The 23,431-nt window shown below is 39.0% G+C and overlaps 1 protein-coding gene across 1 annotated transcript; it reads right to left on the reverse strand.

Moving 5' to 3' along the window:
• Nucleotides 1-558: 558 nt before the first annotated feature.
• Nucleotides 559-20,567, reverse strand: LOC149302735 (oxysterol-binding protein-related protein 8-like). Its single transcript, XM_089482063.1, has 21 exons — nt 20,429-20,567; nt 14,784-14,851; nt 13,877-13,957; nt 12,724-12,825; nt 12,356-12,559; nt 12,043-12,127; nt 9,573-9,744; nt 9,096-9,333; nt 8,288-8,472; nt 7,633-7,714; nt 7,294-7,392; nt 6,935-7,031; nt 6,611-6,709; nt 6,408-6,505; nt 5,267-5,356; nt 4,341-4,477; nt 3,833-4,018; nt 3,086-3,173; nt 1,984-2,089; nt 1,386-1,491; nt 559-694 (listed from the first exon to the last, which is right to left on the reverse strand). The coding sequence occupies exons 1-21, from the start codon at nt 20,565-20,567 to the stop codon at nt 559-561; spliced, it is 2,598 nt and encodes an 865-aa protein (XP_089338189.1).
• Between the last annotated feature and the right edge of the window lie 2,864 nt (nt 20,568-23,431).

The raw sequence follows: 23,431 nt of genomic DNA on the forward strand, positions 1-23,431 counted from the left end.
CGATATAGGACAATTCCCTAAGAATGTGGCGTGGCTCCAGGCTTGTTTTCAGATGCTTGTCCCTAGTTGGATTTGAGGCCAGTCTGCGTAAGCACATGCGGAGCACCCTCTAGTTACTGGACTGTGAGGGACTACTGCTCTACACTGATGGGCATAAATCATATACACATATTACATACGTGTATATGTATGTGTATATATATTATATATCTATACATAGACACACACACACAAACATATATATACACATACATATACACACATGTACCTTAAAGAACAGGATAAGCACAAACATTGCAACGTGTAGAGATAGATAGGAAGAGGGTGCTGGCACTTTCACATTTGAGCAACGGGTGACTTTGATCCTGAACACATAAACCTATAATGTTTCTGGAGGCTTAAGCCATCAAAGTCAAATGAATTTAAGTCCAATAGGTGGAAGATGTAACACGTTGCAGAGAAGTTGGCTGTAGGCCACATCTAAAATGATAATGGTCCCAATCCAAGGGTAAAGTTTCAGAGAGAAGATTACTTTTAAAAGGATCTGGTTACTTCTTTTCACTTGAACAAGTAGTTGATGGTGATCTGAAGCAATATCAGGAATATGATGATACAGTAGTCTCTCTGCTGAAGAAAGCTGTTCTCTGTGGAGGAGGTGTTGGTAGTTACACGGTTACGGAGAGCGATAATGTTCCTACAAGAAGCAACAGAACAAAGAATAAATATGTCATGTATATTACAGACAAGCATACAGTCATACAAGTAACAAATTAGCACAATTGGCACAGTTCAACTACACAATGGGGTCTTATTCGCTAAAGAGGGCATTTGAAGTTTGTCCAATATCAAAAAAGCAGACTTCTTTTTACAGGTCCAACTCGGCTCTTCTGCAGGGGTTTGCTCTTGATAATGAATAGTTGATATCGGGTAATTGAAATGTGTAACCCTTCCACGAACTTCTTATTTAGTGGAGAGATCCCAATATCTGTAGTAGAATATCCCATCTTAATATATACATGTATGTAGCAAATACATATTTCATCAGAAAAAAAGATGCCATGGCTGACATGTTCATTCTATAAGCTAGAAGATCTAGCAGCAAGTTGAACCTGATCTGCTCATTTGCTACAATTTAAATGAAGGGTACCAAGTCGGACTGATCTCATGCTTCCTTATGTAGACAGTTGACTATGCATGGAACAGACTCCAAAAACTGTGGCCCCTCCGCCTATTCGGTGTGCTCATAGACAAGTGAAGGCAGCAGGCACTGCAGGTGTGCACAGCACACCCCATTCAATGAAGTTTCACACATGTTAAGTTATGTTATTATATACATATATGTCTAAATTGTATTAGCTAGTCTGATTTGGCTTGAGCAAGTTCACCTGTTTATTTCTTCTTGGGTCCGCTTTATGGATTCTATGGCACTTTGAAGTTCTCCATGATCTGCCCCTTTTTTCCTGACTCGAGTGCTATGTGTTTGTAGTTGTGCTAAGAAAGTGACAAAAACAATGAATTAATTATCAGTTGCATGCCCATATGTCAGTGTTTTGACATTTATCCACGGGACATGCCTGTACTTCAGTTGTAAGCTATAGATTTCAATGTTTGCCACTAGATGACACAGCGGCTATGGAAAATGTAAATACGTGGATCCATAACACAGCTGTCTTCTTACACATTTTTGAGAAAATGCCATCACATTGGCAAGGTTTGTTGGGTAATAGAACATACGTTAACAGCATCAGATTAAGACCATTTTTTTAAGTTTATTTATGAACAGAGTTAATTTGGAGAACAAATACTACTAAAGATCTGAATGCAGTTAAGACCACTAAGGGTCCGTCTATTGTTTTTATTAAGAGGATGAAGCATGCCAACAATGCGTGGCATTTCATCCAGTATGGGCTTTAGCCCTTTAAATGTCAGAGGGCTCATCAAGAAGTACATGTTCTAAGCTGGACTAAAGGACAGGTCTTCTACCTTCACTCCCCGACGAGTCTTGGTTATCTAGTTCAGGGGAAGAGCACCCACTCTCGACTTTCTTGGGCTGGCTGCTTGTTTTGTGTTTTAGTTTTGGAACACAAACCTACAAAGAAAAACAATTCCATATGTTATTAACACAAATCATTTAGCACGCACAACAACTGAAACACTTGTTAGCTAGAAGGTATTAGCTGGAAATCATTCTTCCATTCATTCTATGTGTATATTAAACAAGAACAAAGGACACATCACAGGGCAGACACCTCACGGTATTTAACCCCTTCAGTCCCCTATGGACGTACTGGTACGTTCAAAAAAACACATCCCAAGAATCCCCTATGGACGGACCGGTACATCCTGCTCTTCTTGCAGCAGCAGGGACACATCCATGCCGCTGCACAGGAGATCAGGCTGTCATTTGACAGACTGGACTCCCCCTGACAGCAGAAGCCAGCATCGCTGGCTTTCTGCTGTCCGATCTGATGTAACATCTTCCGGCATGAAAGCCAGTTTCGGCCAAGTGAATCCTGAAATTTCGGTCCCGAATTTTCATTTCGGTGCATCCCTAATTAAAACCATTACTGAGCTCTCCTGTTTGAAAAAAATGTGATGACATCATGTGTTACTGACTTAGTTACCCAAATCTGTCTTATTACAGAGATGAACTGTCACCCCACGGCATAACACAGATGTTCGTTCCATTGGACCAATTAATCAAGCAATGATTGTTCCTGGAGCGGCTTTACTCTAAACTGAATGCTTCTCACGGTCCTAGAAACACTATAAAAAGACACCTGTGTGTCTCTGTCCAATTCTGATCCCATATGCCTACAATAAACCTATGTGCGTCAGAGTTGCAGGGTTGGCAGGAGACTGGTTTTTCGTGCTGCCATTGTAATTATACCAGTGCTGCACTAGAAGCAGGACTTTGTTACTAAAGGTTAGTTCTTTGAACTTTGACACATGCATCCTGGAGCTTATTAGGACAGAGACGAGAAGAAACCCATTCCTGCTTTCCAGCTGTGAGACCTACATGAAAACTGCATTTCCCCCGCTTTGCCCCTTGGTTACAGAGACTAATTACACTGCCTGAACGTACCATTGGAGTCCTGTGCCTCACTTTTGTCTGGACGGCACCTTCTTTTTCAAACTGTATCAAGTCGTTCAGAGGATCCCAAGGCCGGGTGCTAAAAAGGCAAAATATGGGGTGTTCACACAATATATGGATACATCAAACAGCATTACAAGAACAGCAAAAACATATTAGAGAATCTCATCAGCAAAACATTAAAATAGCAGGAGACGAAATTTAAAACCAATATATAGAGTTAATATCCCTGTACTTGACTGGGTGGCTTTAAAACCTCTACCTCTATAAGGAGGTTATTTTTAGTACTCATCATTTTTCTGTAAAAAAATTTTTACAAAAAAATCAGGATTTCTGATTCTCTGATAACACAATATGGGTCCATTAATAGGTTTATTTCAATATTTTATATCCCACTACAAAACTGAATAGGATAAAATATCACACCTGGCTGTATTCCTATTTCACCTACCAAAAGGTATTATGTGATCTTTAGAATAAAGAACACTTGTCTAGCACCATGTACGATTAGTTTCAAGAGTACATCTGTCAGGGCGTTTAAGTATCTTTAAGTCTATATAGTCAGAATGCAACGCCATGAAAACAAAATCATTTTGAATGATCTGAAAAGTTAACAGCAATGATATCACACTAAGAGTTAAACATTCTCGTATTGTATTCATGTATTAAGTTTGTGTTCTCTAGAACACCGATCTGTACTATCAGAGAAGAAACCTGAATCGCAAGTGATGGACTCACTCTGCGAATCTGTAATGCCACTCTCCGCTGATCGGATCCTGCTCGAAAAGCTTGCACGTCCACTCGTCGCCCGTTGCTTTTCTTTCTTTGGCAGCTTTTCTTTGAGCTTCTTCTAGCACAAACTTCTCTTGAGTGGCAAGTATTTGATCTTTGCTGTTTATGGCTCTCGTGACATGTTGCCAAAGCCTGGAACAAAATTAAGCTTAGAATTGGGATTTAACTGTTGGTTTGTCAAGGAAAGATCCAAATTACATTATCCTAAAATTCAGAGTCCACTGAAGCCGCGCTGACAAAGCTATTATAATTGTACACAAAAATCAGCATTGCACAACAAATTGAATGATCCCTACCCATTGTAGGGTACTTCCCCATGGGTGGTCACCAAATTCCTAGGCATTAGTTTTGTGTATTTTGGAATACCAAAAGATAATTTTGTTTTATGGCGTCCACGATGTGTAAATGACCATTTTCACTGCAGCATGACACATGTAAGAAAAGCCAGACACACCTTTCAGACTCAAATTCACCCTGTTCATCCCGCAGCACAGTACACCGAGTTAAACGTCTCTGTCTAATTTCTTGTGTTGGGTTCCAGAACGTCTCAGACAAATCGGTTTTTTTATCATGTATAAAAACTTCACTATCCTGGAAGACAGAATAAAACAGTGTAAACTAATGATCATATTCACAAAATATTGCAATAAGGCACTGCAACTTTCATACCCATGTAATAACTCCGCTTGATAAAGTTTAATAGGCATGAGTATCATTGATGGATCGGCCTCAAATATATATATATATTTTAAAGAGAATTTGTACAAAGAACGGAGTTTGTTGTTCATGTTCATATACACATTATATATATATATATATATATATATATATATATATATATATATATATACACACACACACACACACATATATATATATATATACACACACACACACACACATATACACACACACACACACACATATATATATATATATACACACACACACACAATTTGCAAATGAACACCTTTCATAATCTGGCATTTTCCAATGTTTGACTATACAAGTACACCAAACATTTACATAAATATGAACGAGGGAACGTGAATGCAAATCATTTAGACATTGGAGTGTCTCTAATGCAGAGTGTACTGTACTGATTGAACACCATATAGCCGAGGTTGCATGTGTTTCCTGGGGTCTCAGGTTTGTAATCTAAAACACGTATGAATACTTTCAATGTTATTTTATGATGTCTGGCATTTAAAATCCTTTCGCTCAGCTAAATAAACCGTTTCTATCCTTATACATCTTCATAAAATACATATACATAAAATCTTAGAAATAACTATATTTATTGATACTGTACTCCACGTTTAAGTGATCTTAGTTGACTTATGACCTTGCTGTAACTTGCTCACGCATTTGGTTACTTACCCAGTTTCCCTCCAGTGTGGCCAGCACTTCTTTCCCCAACTTTATCTTCCCTGATATTTGATTAACACTATCATCATTGCCTAAAAATGGCTGAAAGTCACAAGAAAAATACTGTTAATAAAAGGATAGCTAGCATACCTGAAGCAACTGAAACGCGTGCTCAAAACCACGAGTCACAAAGCAATAAAATATGATTAATACGGTAAAAATATCAGTTTCTGTAGGTCCACTGCAATACTGTACAGTGTAGTACTTCTAGTATGCTGCTTCAAGAAAAATAAATTACTTCAAGTACGTTGCTTCAAGGAGCAAGGACATAAGACTTAAATCTTTTTTTTATTTTTATTAATGTTATTTTGAGAGAATAGAAGTATGGAATGGTCAAAAGTTGTTGCACACACAAGTGTCATAATTACAATAGATAAATAGAATGTATGCTTTTATTTCAGAAATGATATACTATAATCTCAAAACTACCAAAAAAAGGAAATATAAATTATTATTATTATTACTGTGTAAAGTTTATAACACTATCAATGAAACTTTACAAGATAGAGCCATTTTTTTTATTTATTTTTTTTACAGTGGCTGCTCTATCCAAAAGGGACAAAAAGACCATATGCGTCAGCCAGAGACCATACCACCCACACTGCTATATATAGAGTTATTGATTGTATGAGTCAAGAACGCCATTTGGTTGATTTAGAGAATGGTGTCAAGTGTCTATTTAGCATTTAACAGCCATGAACCCCTACAACAGAAAGAAAAAGACAGTAGGAGCACATGGCATCATTGCGCAGGTTACTCCTAGCGTTCTATCACTAGGTGAGCAGGTCAAGGAAAAGCCAGTGGGTGGTCAGCCTTCCTATTACCCAACAAGCAAAGCAGATATACAGCTTGTGGTAACTGCCATTTGCCGTAGATCTGTATCATTAAAAGCTGTTAGGGATTGAATAGAGAGTTAATGCTTCCTGGTGCAGATGTCCAACTCTACGTTATACCAAAATGACATACCTTGTGCTGCTTGATTTATAAATATATTTTTTGTTTGCGGCAAAAATAAAGCAGATTTACGCAATATAAATGAAGGATTTAATAAACAGAAAACATTTGCATAAAAGCATACACATATATAACATACCTTTAATTTAAATTCAAGAACGGCACTGTAACCGGTTTTCTCACACGAAATTGTGACATTTCCTCCAAGTTCAAGTGTCATCGTCCCATAAAGAATGCCTAAGGAAATACGAACGGTGTTAGCATAGTACAAAGAGGCAGGGACTGATACGACACTGGATTCCATCGCTAGCCAAGTCACGGCATGATGCTGAAAGTTTGTACCTTTGCAGTGAGCATAAGGCATTGTCATCGCATAATCCTCTCCCCTGTTAAGGAAAGTTAGTCTTCCTTCTCCTTCAAGAATGGCAGACAAAGAATTACCTGTACAACAAAAACAAAAAGGAAATTATCACAGAGATCATCTGGCCTTTATTATTTAAGACTACAAGAATTTTATTTGTGATACATTTCAGCTAACAGTGGATTAATTATATACAGCCCCATGTAGATATCACACAAACCTGTATTATGGCTATTTTACCCAATTCATCAGATTACAGCCCCCATCCAACACTTGCCAAGACGCTAACAATAGTTGGAACTTACCATAAAATTTGGATTTAGCCAAAATACTTCCACTAAGGCAAAAGCCATCTTTTCGGTTACTGACATAAAATGCAGACACAGGAGGATGATGGGAAACCTAAGTGAGTTATATAAAATAAAAAGAAGATAAGGCACCATGCATAGCTTGCTTTATATCACCATATTTATACTGAGGCAGCCCCACAATCCACAGATGGGGTCTATTCCAATAGATTTTAGATTTAAATGTTTCCAAAATGCTTGTTCAGTATTGTATTTTTTGGTTATATTATAAGTGAGATGAAATACAATATTTCCCAGAAACTGCATCGGCTTTAATACAACCGATCAACGTGTTCCTTGTAGCTCAGGCACCATACCTGCTCAGAAATGTAGAAGGTCTTGCTGTTTGTTGTTGGATGGATCCACAAGCAACGAAATGTCTCCCCAAGAATAGGGTTGTACGGCTTCTTTAGACCCTAAAGCCCAATACAAATAGTTTTCACAATAGGTTTTATAGCACGGTTGTAACAAAAAAAATAATAAAGAGGCAGCCTTATTGGAGAACTTGTAGGCATCGTGTGGCCTTTAAAACACAAATTACTCCAAGACTAGGGTAAGAAAAAAAACCATCAATGAGGCCACATGTTGTCAATCGCTAACAAAACTGGTTCAGGTAGCAAAAGGCATAACAGACTTAACCAAGGAAGAAATCAAACCTTTGGCTTTTTGTAGAATCCAGACAGATACCACTTCACAACTTTCTTCATACGGCTATAAGCATTTTCTTCCAGAGCGGCCCTGAAACAAAGGAACAAAAACTTAACCCACGTTCCTCCTACTGTGATTACACAGACCAGTGAACGCATATGTTTGTATTTGACGATAGGTGCAGACTTCTATTGCATATGAACATTCCCCTAAATCATGTCACCCTCCATTCGCCTGCTTCCTCCCAAGCCATGCATGTGTATTGTGCAAAGACAAAATGGATGTTCTATACTAGCTTATCATAACTCGAAGTCTATAAATTATCATGGATTTGATAACACAGTTTATTTTCTTAAACTCCCTAAAGGACAATTACACTGCTGTAAGCAATATGCCTCAGTTTGAGTGCAGTCTAATCATCATCAATATATCTAATAACTGGAAGGGAGAAAGCAAGTGGAAACTTTTAGAACAGATAATCACACAGGATAACCATTAAGGTTATCACGGTTATTCGCAGCATTTTTTTAGATTTGGAGAGTTGGAAGTGTTATATGAATTTGTGGTTAAGAGTGCTAACTGGGACCCAGGAGTGTCCCTTTAAGGATGGTTAGAAACATAAAACGTTGATTCTGACCACAACAACATTCAGAGGTTCCTTACTCTGACAGAAAGTCAGCATGGTAGTAGTAATCCGAGAGCTTGTCCAAGAACGAGCGTGGCTCCAAGATAAAGGTGGGGAGTACAACTTTAGACAAATCCATTCCCGGCCGGACCTGCTTCAGTAAAGTCCAGATCAGACTCTTGTGCTCTTCTGAAACCGTTTCTGTTTGAGAAGCCTCCCCCGCCTTGGGGAGAAAAAAAACATATTTAGACAAAAAGCAACATACATCCAACAGATAAATAAAGGGTGTGTTGACAGGACAAGATCTAAGTATTCACAAAGTACCTAAAGGTAGAGAAGTTTCAAAAACGCATTCTCTAAAATACTAATAAAACCAATGATTTTACTCAAAACATGCTTTTTTTGTGTTTTTTGAAATACAACTGGTGTACTCAGTAACCCTCTTGTCTATAGTGTAAATAAATAATAGCTAGAAAATAAACATTATGAAATCCACATCGCACAATATAAGAGAGCGAGTAATGTGCACCTATGTTAATATAACAACATAACTTGTTTGATTCCAAAACAAAAGCTGGATCCTCAAAAAAAATTAGATCATAGAAATGATGCAATTTGTGGAAAATGCAGTGTAGCACTAGTAAACTAGAAGGTGATTTTAGTTTTACACCAAACAGTTTCTACACAGTTATCAAGCCCATTGTGAAATCTGAACCCTCGAACAGAGCCAATTTATTAGGTTCACTAGACACGACATGCAGAGAAAAGTCCGTTTTGGACCCTGGTAAGTTATTATTCTTGAAACAGTAATAGCATGTTCTCTAGGTTTAGGCTGTGTTTCCTCACCTCTCCCAGTTCTTCATGGCTCTCTTCTACGTAGGTGGTTTCTTTAATGAGATCCGTTGGTTCTGTGTCAACAAAGGAGTCATCCTGTCTCTCTGAGGTATCACTGTCACTCTCCTCACTTTTGCCAAGGCCATCATTGTCAGACTCTTCATGGTCATGATCATTATCCTTGTCAGACTTATCAGAATATGTGTCTTGGTCTTTGAAGTGCTGTCTTTCGATTTCACTGTCATTCAACCTAGAAATACCAAGTAATGAAGTAGTAGCTTGGTGCCAACGAATGTACAGCACAGATCATTTTCACATGCTTTGAACAACTGAACTAGCAATAACAAAAAAAGAGTTATGACTGTATCAATAACACCATCGGAGGCATCATCTTAAGCCCAAGCAATGCAATAAATATTGATTCAGTTACATGTTCGTGGCCTTCTACCAAAAATAGTAGGTGAACTGGAGGACAACCGATGCACTTACTGGAAGTTTTCATTGCTGTGGAGGTTGTGTGCTCTCAGTAGCCCATAGAAGTTCACTTGGCTGTTTTCAGCAGAAGAGTTCAGGTCGGGTTCTTTACCTTCCCTGATCATGGTGCGTTTCAACAGACTGGAACACTTCAAGGCCAGCTCGAGGGCATCCATCCAACACCTTCCTGGTATAGAAACAGGTATTAAAAAAGGCCTGCAAGAAATGACCACTGTGCTGGGAAACGTAAATATTATGGGGAATAACAGATCACGGTCCTAACTATTTAGTATGAGGTTGTGAACTAGTACATTATGACCATGTTAGTGGGATTATTTACCATTAATCTTGGTTCTAGACCTCAAAGTAAAATTGTGCTGTGATATACACTACATGGACACAAGTATTGGGACACCTGAGCATTACACCAATAAGGACTTCAATGATATTGCATTCTAATTACATTATCATCTTTATATAGCGCCAAGAATTCATGCAGCGCTTAACACAATACATATATTCAAGGGGTATGACAAGACTAGAATACACAGACTAAGACAAACCAATACATTAGGTGGAGAGAGCCCTGCTCGCAAGTTTACATAAACATTGATATGAAGTTGCCCCACCTTTGTACCTGTAACAGCTTCCATTCTTCTGGGAATGTTTTTCAGAAGGGTTTGCAGTGTTTCTGTGGGAATCGTTGCCCAATCATCCAGTAGAGCATTTGTGAGGTCAGGCACTGATGTTGGATGATGGCTAGCAATCTCTGTTCCAGTTCATCCAAAAAGTGTTAGATGGGGTTGAGATCATGGCTCTGTGCGGGACAGTCAAGTTCTTCCACAACAAACTCATCCAACCATGTCTTTATGGACCTTGCTTTGTGCACTGGGGCACAGTCATGCTTTGATTAGAAAAGGGTCTTCCCCAAACTGTTCCCACAAAGTTGGAAGCATTGCAATGCCCAAAATGTCTTGGTATGCTGAAGGGGAAGCGTGCCTGAGATAACAAACGCTCTACTGAAAGAATGGGCACAAATCCCCACAGAAAGGTTGGGGCAAGTTCATATTAATGTCCATGTATTTAGAATGCAATGTCATAAGAGTTCCTGTTGAGAGGGTGAAGAAGAGAAGAGAGTGTATATACACACACACTCTATACCGTCTAATCACTAAAATCTCTCAGGGACTAGGAGCTCAGTAACAAAAAGCCACATTCTCACATTTTAATTTAGTAAATAAAAGCAATACAAATACACATTTTTCCTGAAGCTCGTAACTAAAGGCCCTCACTCTTGCTTACTTAGAGAAATGTTAGCTTAGTGAAATAGGTTAGAATACTCCTCCCTTCTTTTTGACATGTAAGGGACATGTAGTAAAATCCATAGTGGAATTTACTGTTGCTTCACGTACGTCAGACTAAGGGGTATGGAACTCATACGTACGTCAGACTAAGGGGTATGGAACTCATACGTACGTCAGACTAAGGGGTATGGAACTCATACGTACGTCAGACTAAGGGGTATGGAACTCATACATACGTCAGACTAAGGGGTATGGAACTCATACGTACGTCAGACTAAGGGGTATGGAACTCATACGTACGTCAGACTAAGGGGTATGGAACTCATTATGGAAGTGTGCAGGAAACTCTTTAGTAAACTATTTTACTGCAACGCTTAAAACCTTCAGCCCTGCTTCTCCCTCTAGCATGAACAATTATATGAATGCACGGAACAAGCTTTGACATCAGCACCCCATCTGGCTTCCAATCTGTTCCCCAATTAAATGCCTCCAAACACATACAGCTCATATCTCCAACATCCTTCAGTTTTATGGATAACGAGGTCAAGGGTTTGTAGCTGACAGCCAATAATTTTCAGCTACATTTCGCACGTGTAAGACGCAAAGATATTCTCAAGGACATCAATTGTTACAATTAAAACAAAACACATATTTGCACATTCATTTGCTATTGTGTAAGCAGTTATATGAGTAGCAGTTTTAAAAGGTACATTTGAATCCTCCATTTCTACATTTTAATGCATGTTGGGAGTCCATCTTGCAGGAAAGCAAAACTTTGGTTTTCATCTGACTAGACACGTGCGAGAAACACGTTAAGGGTATAATCCTGGAAGATGTCATTTTCTAACTCCAATAACTAAAAAATACCTGCACCGTTTTACATTCCGCCAAATCTATCAGAATCCTTGCAAAATTGGGACTCCAACATACTTTTAATGTGAAAATAGTTTACCTCAGCAGAAGCCACCCATTTATGTGTGCCCTTAACTCAGACCATTTCTATGGCTTTCGCAGAACCAACATGGAAAACCTAGTGAATATCTGTTAAAAAACAGCTGCCCTATCTTGTATACAGGATTCAAAGTTATATATATATGTGTATTTATGGATGGAATACACAAAAAACAGACTGGACAATATATATAGTTTACACAAAGCTTAAACAAGTAAACATGATTTACCATCAGATTCCGAGGCAGCGCGAATAATTAAATAACTGCCGGGCAGGGGCTGCGTAATAGAACCAACGGCTTCACCTTTGGGGCCCTTGAAGTATGAGAAAGAAAAAAAGGTTACATATGAAAATTTGCATCCAGAACAGTGTGTGCGTGTGTGTATATAATATATTATATATATAAACCGTATCTATAAACGCGTTGCTTGCTGGTAAATTATGTGGTGCACTTATGGTAGCTGTACACACATGTATGCATTTTCAACCTGTAATCAGATTAGTGTTCCTGGGTAAAAACCACTGGGTTTCATTGTATTTACCTTCACAGCCCATATTGATTGCTCCAAGGGGTGGAAAAGTTTGAAGCAGAATCCATCCTTCTTTGACGGCCTTTCAATGATCTCACATGCGTTCAGTAGCACTGTCCCAACCCACTGCCCATTTTTGTTCGTTTTGTAAATTAATAGCACTCCAGGTTTTAGCACGCACCACAGCTTTGTCCAGCTTTTCAACGTTCCACGGATCTACATGCAAGAAAGAGCACAAGTTCAGAGATTTTCATTCAGGATGAAATAATATAGGACAAAATGGTGTCTGTGTTGTGTAGGTAAGGGTAAGGAACCACGTTGGAGGAATCAATGTATTATAATTTCTTAATATGTGAAATTTGCTTTGAGGAGACCCTCACCTTCAGCCAGTCTGCCATGACAATAACCGACGGGTCTGTGATTGTACTGAGCAGCTCCTTTGTGGCTCTCTTCTTCTCTTCCCTGTAATTCTTCTTTTGAACCTGAAATATGTACACATATACAAACTATAAACAAAAGGAAGAAACAGATTATGTGAAATCTGCTGTGGTAATACCAATTTTTGTTATTAGGGGAACACTATTTGGTAAATCTGGTATTTCAGTTCCTTGGCAATTCATTTGAGTAGATATTGCATGCTTAGAAAAAAATACAGCACAGAAGCCCCACTTTGAGTAGCTCTAATGAGATGTATCCTAAATTGGAGAGCACTTTCTGGAAGTAAGCAGACATCTGACTAGCTGACAGCCGTTGCTTAATTGGTTTGAAGATGGACTTTTCAGGGTCTATAGTCCAAACACGGGCTTACTAGATGAGTTGGACAGCTGGATGTTATTGGAAAAGCTACTGAGTTTCATTTAGTACATGAGTGACCCGACTAACTCATCATATACCTTGTGAGACTTCCAGAGCACAAGCTGTCTATACAAAGCCTATGCATCGATGGAAAACAATCTCAAAATTATTTCCCAAGCGACTAAGGTGTAAATATACATTTGGTTGTAGTCTAATTACATGTTATCATAAGAGATATATGTGATTTTCCAAAATAATGCTAATAACTTTTACGAGAAGTGAAAAGTTCAATAAGATGGTGCCTGCGGACAGTTATCCTTCTACCCTGACCAAACGATGGTAGACGAGTAGGAGAGCCTGATGTACCCACTGTACATTGGTAAATTACTGATCCAAATTCCAAGACTACAAAAAAGCAAACACACTGGTCTTTCAAAAAGCAACACAGACCTATATACGTCTCTGTGTGTCTGCGCTATTCAAAAGACTAGACTAATAGATTGTAAACTTGGAAGAGCACGGTCTTCTTCTCCTTCAGTAGCAATATGTATAAATGCTAATTAGCTATTCTAGTTTTATATTCACTGTAATCTACTGTAATAATCCTAGAGAATCTCCTGAAACTCAAATAAACAATGTAAACTATTAAAATATTTATAAGGAATTTTTTTTTGTCATGGTCAACTGAAAAGCAACCCCACCAAAAGAACTTTAGTAAAAAAAGGTGCCACCATCTACCTTAAGGGACTCTTTTTTCGTAAGCTTGCTTGAAGCAGCAGCAATGTCCTTTTCAGAGCCATTATATAATTTGGATTCAGACTGAAAATAAAGAACAGAAGTCATACAGAGCACAACGCGTTGGGGTTATGACAACAGGCCCATCTACAGCAGAAATAACACCATTATACAGTGAGAAAATGCATAATGATTTAGGGCCTATCACCTCTTAAGACATTGTTGGGGTTTAGGTGTAAAAGAGTGTAAAACTTGGAATTCTCATTCTCTTGGAATCTTTGCAAACATTTGAGAAATAGGGTGCACTGCAGAGAATCAAAAAAGCCTGATGTGCCAACACCGGGTGTCGTAAGATACAGATTGTGAAATTCTTTCTGCTAATAAAATGCTGCTAATAGCACCTCATAACTAATATAATCCCCAATCCAAGGTTTTCTGTTCACCATGCACCGCAATCTTTTCATTTTACGGCCTTACCTCATCTGAGATCTCCATGCAGCGTCACCATAACATGGACGTACATAATATGTAAAAACCTTACTAAAATATACACTTTCCACAGAACTAGAAATAATTTGCTTGTAAACAGGAGGTTTGGTTTTTTTCCACTTCATGCGGTTTAATAGATGATAGCTGCATGGAAAATGTTTCGATTTTAATGTTTCCCCTGCCACTGATTGGCTGCTTCAAAAACTGCTGAAGAACTGCAGTTGCAGAGCTGCAGTTTCTACGTTTGTTTCTCTTTCTGATGGGATTTTAAATTAATCTGAGTACTTTAATATGCAATTCATTTAGTAGAAGGCCTGTCAAGGTCACTAAACTAAACCTTTAATGTGCAGAAAGAAGCGCTCCGCTGTCCTTCTCCAGCCTATTTCGAATGAATTTCACAACTGTTTATGGAATGTCTTACCTTGCTCTTGGACATTGAGTTTGAATCTTCTTTACTTTGTAGGACTTCATCCTTCCCTCTTTCAAACCCTAGAGAGAAAAATAATAATCATACTGGATTTTTTATGTTTGTCGGGGGTGTGTGTATTTATTAATAATATATATATATATATATATATATATATATATATATATATATATATATATATAGAGCCACATTTTTGCAATTTTCTTTAGCAGCTACTACTAAATTGCTACTTTATTGTTAAAGGTACAAAAAGCAGGTGCAGAGAGAACTACCGATACTTCCACGCAATTTTATAGAAGGAGAAAAAAGTATACAATATTGCGGCATCATAGAATAATATACCGGTAATTAAAAGGGTTTAAGGGCCTATTCCCAGTGTTATACTATGAATATAAATATATACACAATACAGGCATACAATATATAGATATTTCAGCTGAAGGCCTGTATGTTACATAAGCTTAGAACGCAACACCCAGTTGTTTTTCCTGTACACGTTACAAGTGATGGCGCCTACTCTTGGGACTTAAAGCACCAGTGTGAACAAGCCCGGCTGAAAAACACATCTATTAACATGAAAAGTATTTCTCCAGGGAAAAATAACAAATCTGCATGTAACGGAAGAAATAAACAAATGTAGGCATGCAGCAAGGTACTGATCGCTCCATTTGCACCATCAGAAAAAAAGGCACAGAACAAACCTGGGCGACACATACATACATACATACGTACACACACACACAGATTAAATATTTAGTATTTAATTTCTCCCATCCCCACTATTATAATGAGACCCGACAGGCTGTATCGGCAGCATGCGCATCAATGGCTGGCTTGAGCAATTAAACCCAGAGACATGGAGACAGCATGCAGGCTTTTACCGTGTTCCTACAGGATACACACACACAAAGAATGTGTTTACATAACACATACTGCTCATATTATGGGCAAAATGATAAAATTATGGGCATAATAAAAGAACCTAAGTGAGCACAATGACAATCAATAACATGTTCCAGGCCACAGCCATTTTTATCCAAACAGGAAATATACATGCGGAGCGGGCCCCAGAATGGTAAGTTACACCACTGTACACACACAGGTACTTTAACTTATAGGATGTGATCTCCAAAGAGACATTCCTGGCACCTAAAATACACAAATTGTTCAACCCTTTGTAGCTATATACATGGCAACACAACAAGGGCCACTAGGCAGCGACACTGGTAAACTGCCTTGCTGACGGTTATATTAGCAGCGGAATATGCTGTTCCATAGCCTGTAGCTTAAGAGCCTCTAAACAAGAAAGATGGCTGACAAACTGCTTCCAGAACTCTGGGCTTCCTAGAAATATGTAGCCGAGTCCAGAGGGAACGGTTTTAGATTTGAGTTAAAAGCTGGCACTGCGTCTGCTCAATCGAGCATATGGCACATATCTGCTTTAGAACAATGGCTACTTGAATTGGAACAAAAGCTTTGAAAAAGAACATTGTTATCTACCATCCAAGGAATGTTGGGAGTCAGCAGACCCACTTTATTGTCAAGAAGAAGAATGTCCATCTGTGCCACGCCTAAAATTGTCAGGGAATAAGAAAACGTATGTGATCCCTGACATTTGGAAAGGGCAACAAGATTAGACAGATCTTTCATTATTCAGCAACATATACCAATACAGTTTGCATGCCAATTTTGTTTTAAAGTCGCAGAGAACAATAAATACGTCTCGGTCTGTCGGACAACACAGCCATTAAAAAGTCTCCTCTACAGACTTCCAATTTGAAAGAAAAGAGCCAACTGATTATATGTAAAGTGTAATACTATAAATATGGTGAGGTTTACTAGCATCAAATGGAACAGCATAACTTTATTAGTGTTTTTCCCCATCCACATCGTATGCCCTCTCCTTACTCTTACTGATCTGCACCATTCCTCCCCTCACATAACCCTTCCCTCCATTGGGGAAACATGTTTTCCCCAATCACTTTTCCCCTATCTACCCAGCCTTCTCCAACATCATCCATCCAATATTGCCAACCCTAATGTGGAGTCTAGTACAGGTTAAGCAGTAATCCTAGTACAGATCCCGTTACATCATTAACCTCTTTGGGTGGCAACTGGCAAGATTCTTTTCCCCGATTCTCAATTTAATTTATTAAATACAGTATCATCTATCCTCTTAGGGTCAGTTTTTCCCCCAAATAAAAACTCATTCTACAAATATCACATCTTCTTGGCCGTCGAGTTGTAAGAACTCTATGGTGAGTCTGTCGCACGCCATGTTTTATGATCTGACCTGAGCACGTAAAAATCATTTGACTAGGTACAAAGAATATACACAGGTTTGGTTTGCTTTCCTACAGCTGCCAGAATTAAGCACAACTATGAAAGATGCATCATTCCATTGGATTTGAGGAGACCTGGCTGAAATTCAGTCTAGTTTAGGATCTATTCTTGCTGTTCCTAACACTGCTTTTTCTGTGAATTAATTCAAAATGACTAATGCCTGCAGTATAAACCTAGCCGACCAACTGAACATTCAGACGCTATCCGTGTTCACTTTATGCATTATTTTTTCATGTTCTTTTTCTGTGATGAAGCATATCACACACCTGGTGTGACAGCCCAAATGTATGATAACTTAATGGGCCATCTAATTTGTGGTCATATTTCATATAACATAACTGGTAAAGTAACGCATATATGCATGATATAAAGCTAGTCCATAGTTCAGGGTAACTGGCACCGGCCCTAATCCTCGAGGGGTAATAGCCATATTGCAATTTATTATTGTAATTATGTAATTATCAGGCTGATTAAACCTTTTTTAAAGGAATTGCTTGTTGGCAGCAGGGGATGATCATGGGTATATCTATGTTCTCAATAGAAAGAAGATCACACTTTTGTTCTGCCCTGTCTAAGGGTATTATTTTTTTTGAAGGTAGAACTATCACATGTGCTTTGCCCCGTGGGTTCTGAGAGGGGCAGAAGTGCAACCGCTGCAGCGCCCAGTAAGTTCTGCCACTCATCTGAGAAGGATGGCTATTGAGATGGCCTTGATCCTGATTACAATAAGAAAGGGCTTAGCAAAAGAAATTAGCAGGAATGTGCTGACATGGAGCTTACTGCAGATTTCTTTATTAGAAGGAGAAAGCCACAAACAGCACTGCCTGTAAACAACCATCACAAATCCAAACAACATTTACAACCAAAACTTATCAAGCTGGCCGACAGGTAGCATCACCAGCATTATTAAAAGGGAGACGCAGAGCAAAAACTGTTTATGACAATGATATGTTTTCAGATAGGTACATATTAGCCATTTGGTCTCTTAGCCCAATCTACTTAACAAACACTCTGCTTTGTGGTGAACAGTGGAATGACTCGGTCTCAATCACCCAGCCTGACACTCTGAGGGCTATCTAGTAATGGGAAAGTATGCAGGAGAGCTGTAGTTTTAATGCCTTGACTTCATTATTCATTATGAAGGCCCATCTCCAAAAAGCTCTTGCCGCAGGAAGCGCTTGGTTGACCCTTTATAATGCATAGGTTAATCGGTGAGATTTCCTCGGCGATAAAGCTCCTCAATCACTGAAGAATGGATTATGAAGGGCCGGTTCAGGATTTCCTGATAAAGAAAATATCTAGTGTTGTTCCATTTTAATGTAAATGGCAAGAGGTGAACCCACAAGTCTATGAGAAACTTTCCCTTTAATGAATAAACCCCTCTTACCCATTAAAGTCTATAGCGGAAATGCTTCACTGCACTGCCATAAAGAATCAGCTGCACTGCTTAAGAGAAAGTCACCCAAAATACACAACAAAAACAGCAGATAAGGGACAGTTTTATTACTATTTATCGACTTTTGTGACAATGCATACACTGTTTCTGGAGGAACTCAAAAGATACACACGGCTATTTAAAAACCAACCACAAAACCTATAGAGGCATTCATAAATATTACTTAACCCCACACATTAAGTATTGTAGTTTACATTAATTTCTCCATAAATTAGGAAATACTGGGCTATATTTCCAGACCGAGCAACACATTCCTGAGAAGCATTTCAGTAAAAGCAGTTGGTTTCGCAATTCTATCCCACGAAGAATCCAAACTACATCTTGTTCACCTTCCAAATATGTCTACAATATTAAAAGGGTATGTGGGGTAGCTATTAAGTAAAGGCAGAGAACGTGTATATCCTAGCAAACACTAAATGCTGACCTCGGGGGGATATATAAGATTTTACTATTCGAAGAATCGTTGAATATGCTGAAGGTGGAAATGGTGGAAATTTTAGTAAAATCTAAAGTGGTGGGAGGGGTGAATAATTAGTAAATGGATGTGAAATAAACATGAGAAACACAAAAACCAATATAACCTTCAAATAATAGAACATAGACTAAGCCGACTAAAATACAGCAATTTTACTGCCATTATTTCAAGACAATGGAGATCGCATAGAGGGGGTTAACAATTATCATAAGACTCAAAATACATTTTCAAAATCAAAATGTATGTGCTATATGGTTTCCCTTAGTTCTCTCAGACATTCTTATAATCTACATTTTATGTTTGACACGAGTATAAGAACATTCCTTCCTACATGTACAACACTAAATGCCACCTCAAAGTTGCCACCAGCAGTTCCACACATGGGGTACCACCATTGAACACATATCTGCCTTACCTTAAAAACGGAAAGATAATTTTTGGCTCATTTTGAAATCTGAATAGCTTTATTCCTTCAAAATTGAGATAGCATTTTACTTCAAGGATACCAACACTGTACATTATTAATAAGAGAATTGTTAGATGGATGACATCTCCCACTCAACAAAGGTGGTAAAACATAAACGTAGATACAAAATAAAAATAAAATTCAGGATCAAGTCAATGACTATCATGAAGTTGGACCGTATACTTTTAACGTCTCCAGAGGCACCGTTTACTCCTAGGGCTTTTATGGTGCAAAATATTGCAAAACCCTCTTGTGTGTATAACATTGAACCTGATGAAGTTTTCATAGAACAAATAATAAGAATATAGAGTGATCCAACATGTTGAGGGGATTTAACATTTGTATCGTGCCAGTGGTGACCCCCTAGCCCCCATCCCGTTAAAAATACAGGACCAACAGATTATAAGATTGTAGCAGGACATCTGTTTTGCAGTAACGACACAAAACATTGCTGCATTAAGAAAACAAGCAGAAACTTACAGGAGTAGAAAAATTATGGGAGACCTTAAAGGTCTCGGAAAACAAGTTTACAAAAAGAGGAAAAAATACATTAATAGAGACATTAATGTAACCATCATCAGGTAGCTACTATTAAATCTGGGTACCTCCCCATTATTAATTAACCAACAGAGAGGACTACATCATTTAACTGCTTGCCAAAGCACTCTTTACTCCAACTGAGCAATTTCCAATATCCCAAATTATTTGGGAGCATTCAAGAGGACCTCTTTGTGCTGTAGGCTCCATCACAACATATTCTCATCAAGGTTTCACTTGAATTCCTTGAGACAAAGGGAAATTAAATTCATGGACAAACGCCAAGCATCTACTCTGTTTTATATGAGAAGTAAGTAAGCTGGTCTAATTTGCAGAAAATGTTAGAGTGAAAGAAGACAAACCTGGCAGTGCCGGAGAGAGCTCATTGTATCCTCCAAAGGATGCATTTCTGACAAGTTTTCGTCCATCAGGCCGTGGTTGGAAGGAGCCAGATGAGACACCGGCACATGACCTGCGTCTGAGAAGGGCCTCTTCTTTCATGGCTCAAAGGTGTAGTCGGGGTAATAGGTTTCAATTTGGAAGCTGCTTAGAATGAGAATATTGGAGCTGCTGCCTTAAACCAGACACACAATATTTCACAACACACAAACACATCCCACTGACAAAGCTAAAGGAGACTCACTAGAAAGACAGGCTAGCATGCCAACTTATTGCTACTGGTCCCACTAAAATTGCTACATGGAATTATACAAAGGTAAACAGGCCAGATTTAGCATATGGTAATCCTGAATGCACAATTAATTGCCCCCTGTGAATTCAGCCCCCAACGTATTTTCTTATGGCATATGAAACCGAGTCTCATCCCCAGAGCGATGTGCATGAACTAGCAGGTGAGCTGTCAGTAGTGATGTCGCTCAGTGGGTCTGCACTCACCCAAACAGTACTACTTTGTTTCCAAAATAAGAACAAATACTTTCTGCAAATGAAGGCCACCCAGTTCTTCTTCCTTCTCCTTTGGAGAATTATTTTTTTTTTTTTACCAATACCTTAACGGATATATAAATAAAATTTGATGTAAGGCCCGTAATCAATCTTTGGTCCCACGTTAGAGTCAGAATAGCCATATGTTCTCCCATTCATGTTTAAATTCTACCATGTCTGCTAGGAACAGAATTAGAACAATGGTTTCTATACTGCCGCTTTAATAGGGTGACGTAGAAAAGGCAGCCTTTAAAATCTAATAAGCCTATTGCACCTGCGGCTTGGCTCTCTGGGCTACTACGCCATCCAGCATTTAATGTCTGAAATAGTGGCCAGAAGCCAGATAATCTCTGTGTACCTAGTGCCCCCGTGGACATCGTCTCTTCCAAATCCAGCATGTGTGTGGAAGCCAACTGGTGTTCACAGTATATTCATTTAGATAGGGCTATCACGTGCGCACATGTTATATCGTACTGGGGTATACCCAAGTAAAAACCCTGGAGTGTACTCAATACTGTATCAGGGCACACTGTTCGTAATATAATGACTTATAGCCTTTCACAAATAATTAAAGGTTAAAGTCGTCGGGTCTGATCCTACACAATGCCCAAGCAAAATGATTTAGTATTTAAGCATCCAGAAATTCAGGATAATTAAAAACATAGGAATGAACGGCTTGGCAGAAGTCTAGCTCCAGGTAGCCAGGTCACGAGGCTAATAGCCTGACATGCCACAGATGGCATTTAAACCATATTGCATTCATACAATGGGGCTAACATGTACAAAAAGCCTCTGGCCAAGAGAATGAATACCCAGGGCTACCGTTACGGACCGTGCACACATTTAGGAATTAAACAAAACGGAACACACCGGGAAATGTAGCTTTAGATCCCCCTCGTGTGTTTCGGGAATATTTTAAACAAGCTGCGGTACAGACGGGGAACCGTGATGCAGAACCAACGCAGCTACTTGCTCCAAAAATATGGATATACTTCACAAATGTCTTCAGATCCATAGGGAGCATCCCGGCGAAGCAAAGCTGGATTCTACTAATCACATCAGCAGTGATCGGAGGTGGACGGGGAACGGAGGTTTGCAATGTACAGATTACACACCCAGCTAACCGCCCAAGATCAGTGCCCGAGACCCTTTCACTGCTATACAGGTGTGCGGATCAATGGCCTGTATTAATAAGCTAATAACCAGCATTTGGTGTATGTGGTGGGGGGGTCAGTAACCACTAGACAACAGTACTGGACATTAAAATAAAATAAATACAAAAATGATTTAAGTGAAATTTACATAAAATACAATAGGGGCTAAGAATTGAAGGGATCCGAGTACATTTAATCAGATAATTGCGTTGCAAACCTGCATGTAACCCTCTGACGGCTGAACCCCATCCATTCGGCGCCCGAAGGGTTAAGGGCAGCTGTCATGCTATTTTGCATAGAGCGAGAACATGCTTTGCTTTCCCTAACACCCTTTCCAGTCCTGCAGTCAGTGTTAAATATTGTCTTATTTGTTTATATAGCACTGACAGTTTATACAGCGCTGTACTTACTATCTGTCAATGTGATAACATTTATATGTGATAAACCTCCCCCCCTTTTGTTAAGGAAAATGAAAAAATGCTACTGTAAATTTAACAACTTCCCGAACGGCTGCAGGTACAGCAATGGGGCAAATATCTGAGGTCTGCGGTGTCTCTGATATACCAAACTAAACATTTTTCATTTTACAAAAGAAAACAAAAAATGGTGTGTGTGTGTGTGTGGGGGGGGGGTAGATTTCCGAACCTAATGCCAGTCAGCCCAAGCTTGCAAAGAAGTATTGGGAGGAAAGGGTACCTAATAACTAAGCTGTGCTGCCTGTCAGACTATTATTAAAGGGTTTGCGAAAAGCTAAAACTTTGCTTCGTTGTCCTTCTCCCCGGCAGAGGATTTGCGGCTGGTTTGTAGGCAGCAAATACCTGAAGTAAGCATGCGAGCAGACCCCTTGAATACATGTAGTGTATATACATTAATATGTGTAGTAATTGGTGCCATTGTATCAATAAGATATTATTATTACTATTAATGCAGCACACCCCATTTAGGTGACACACGTGTAGTCACATGTGTAGTAAAGAGCAGAGTTGTTGGCGTGAATAGAGCGTAAGCGCAGCGTGCCACTGACAGCTGCCATCATCTGATGAATGCAGAGTCCGCACGGCGGGGGCGAGTCTGACAAACACTAGCTGGCCACGTATATTTGCCCACTTGGCTGGAACATAATTAAGAGCTGCATGTATTAACGAGGATGGGGACAGATGAACGGGTGAGGCCAGTGTGTGTATATATTATATATATATACACATACACACACACACACACACATATACATATATATCCTAATCATACTCGCAATGATTAAGGGACCGA

The sequence above is a fragment of the Sceloporus occidentalis genome, unplaced genomic scaffold (assembly GCF_023333645.1).
Source record: "Sceloporus occidentalis isolate IW3139 unplaced genomic scaffold, rSceOcc1.0.p SCAF_17, whole genome shotgun sequence".
In the NCBI taxonomy this organism is placed as follows: Eukaryota; Metazoa; Chordata; class Lepidosauria; order Squamata; family Phrynosomatidae; genus Sceloporus; species Sceloporus occidentalis.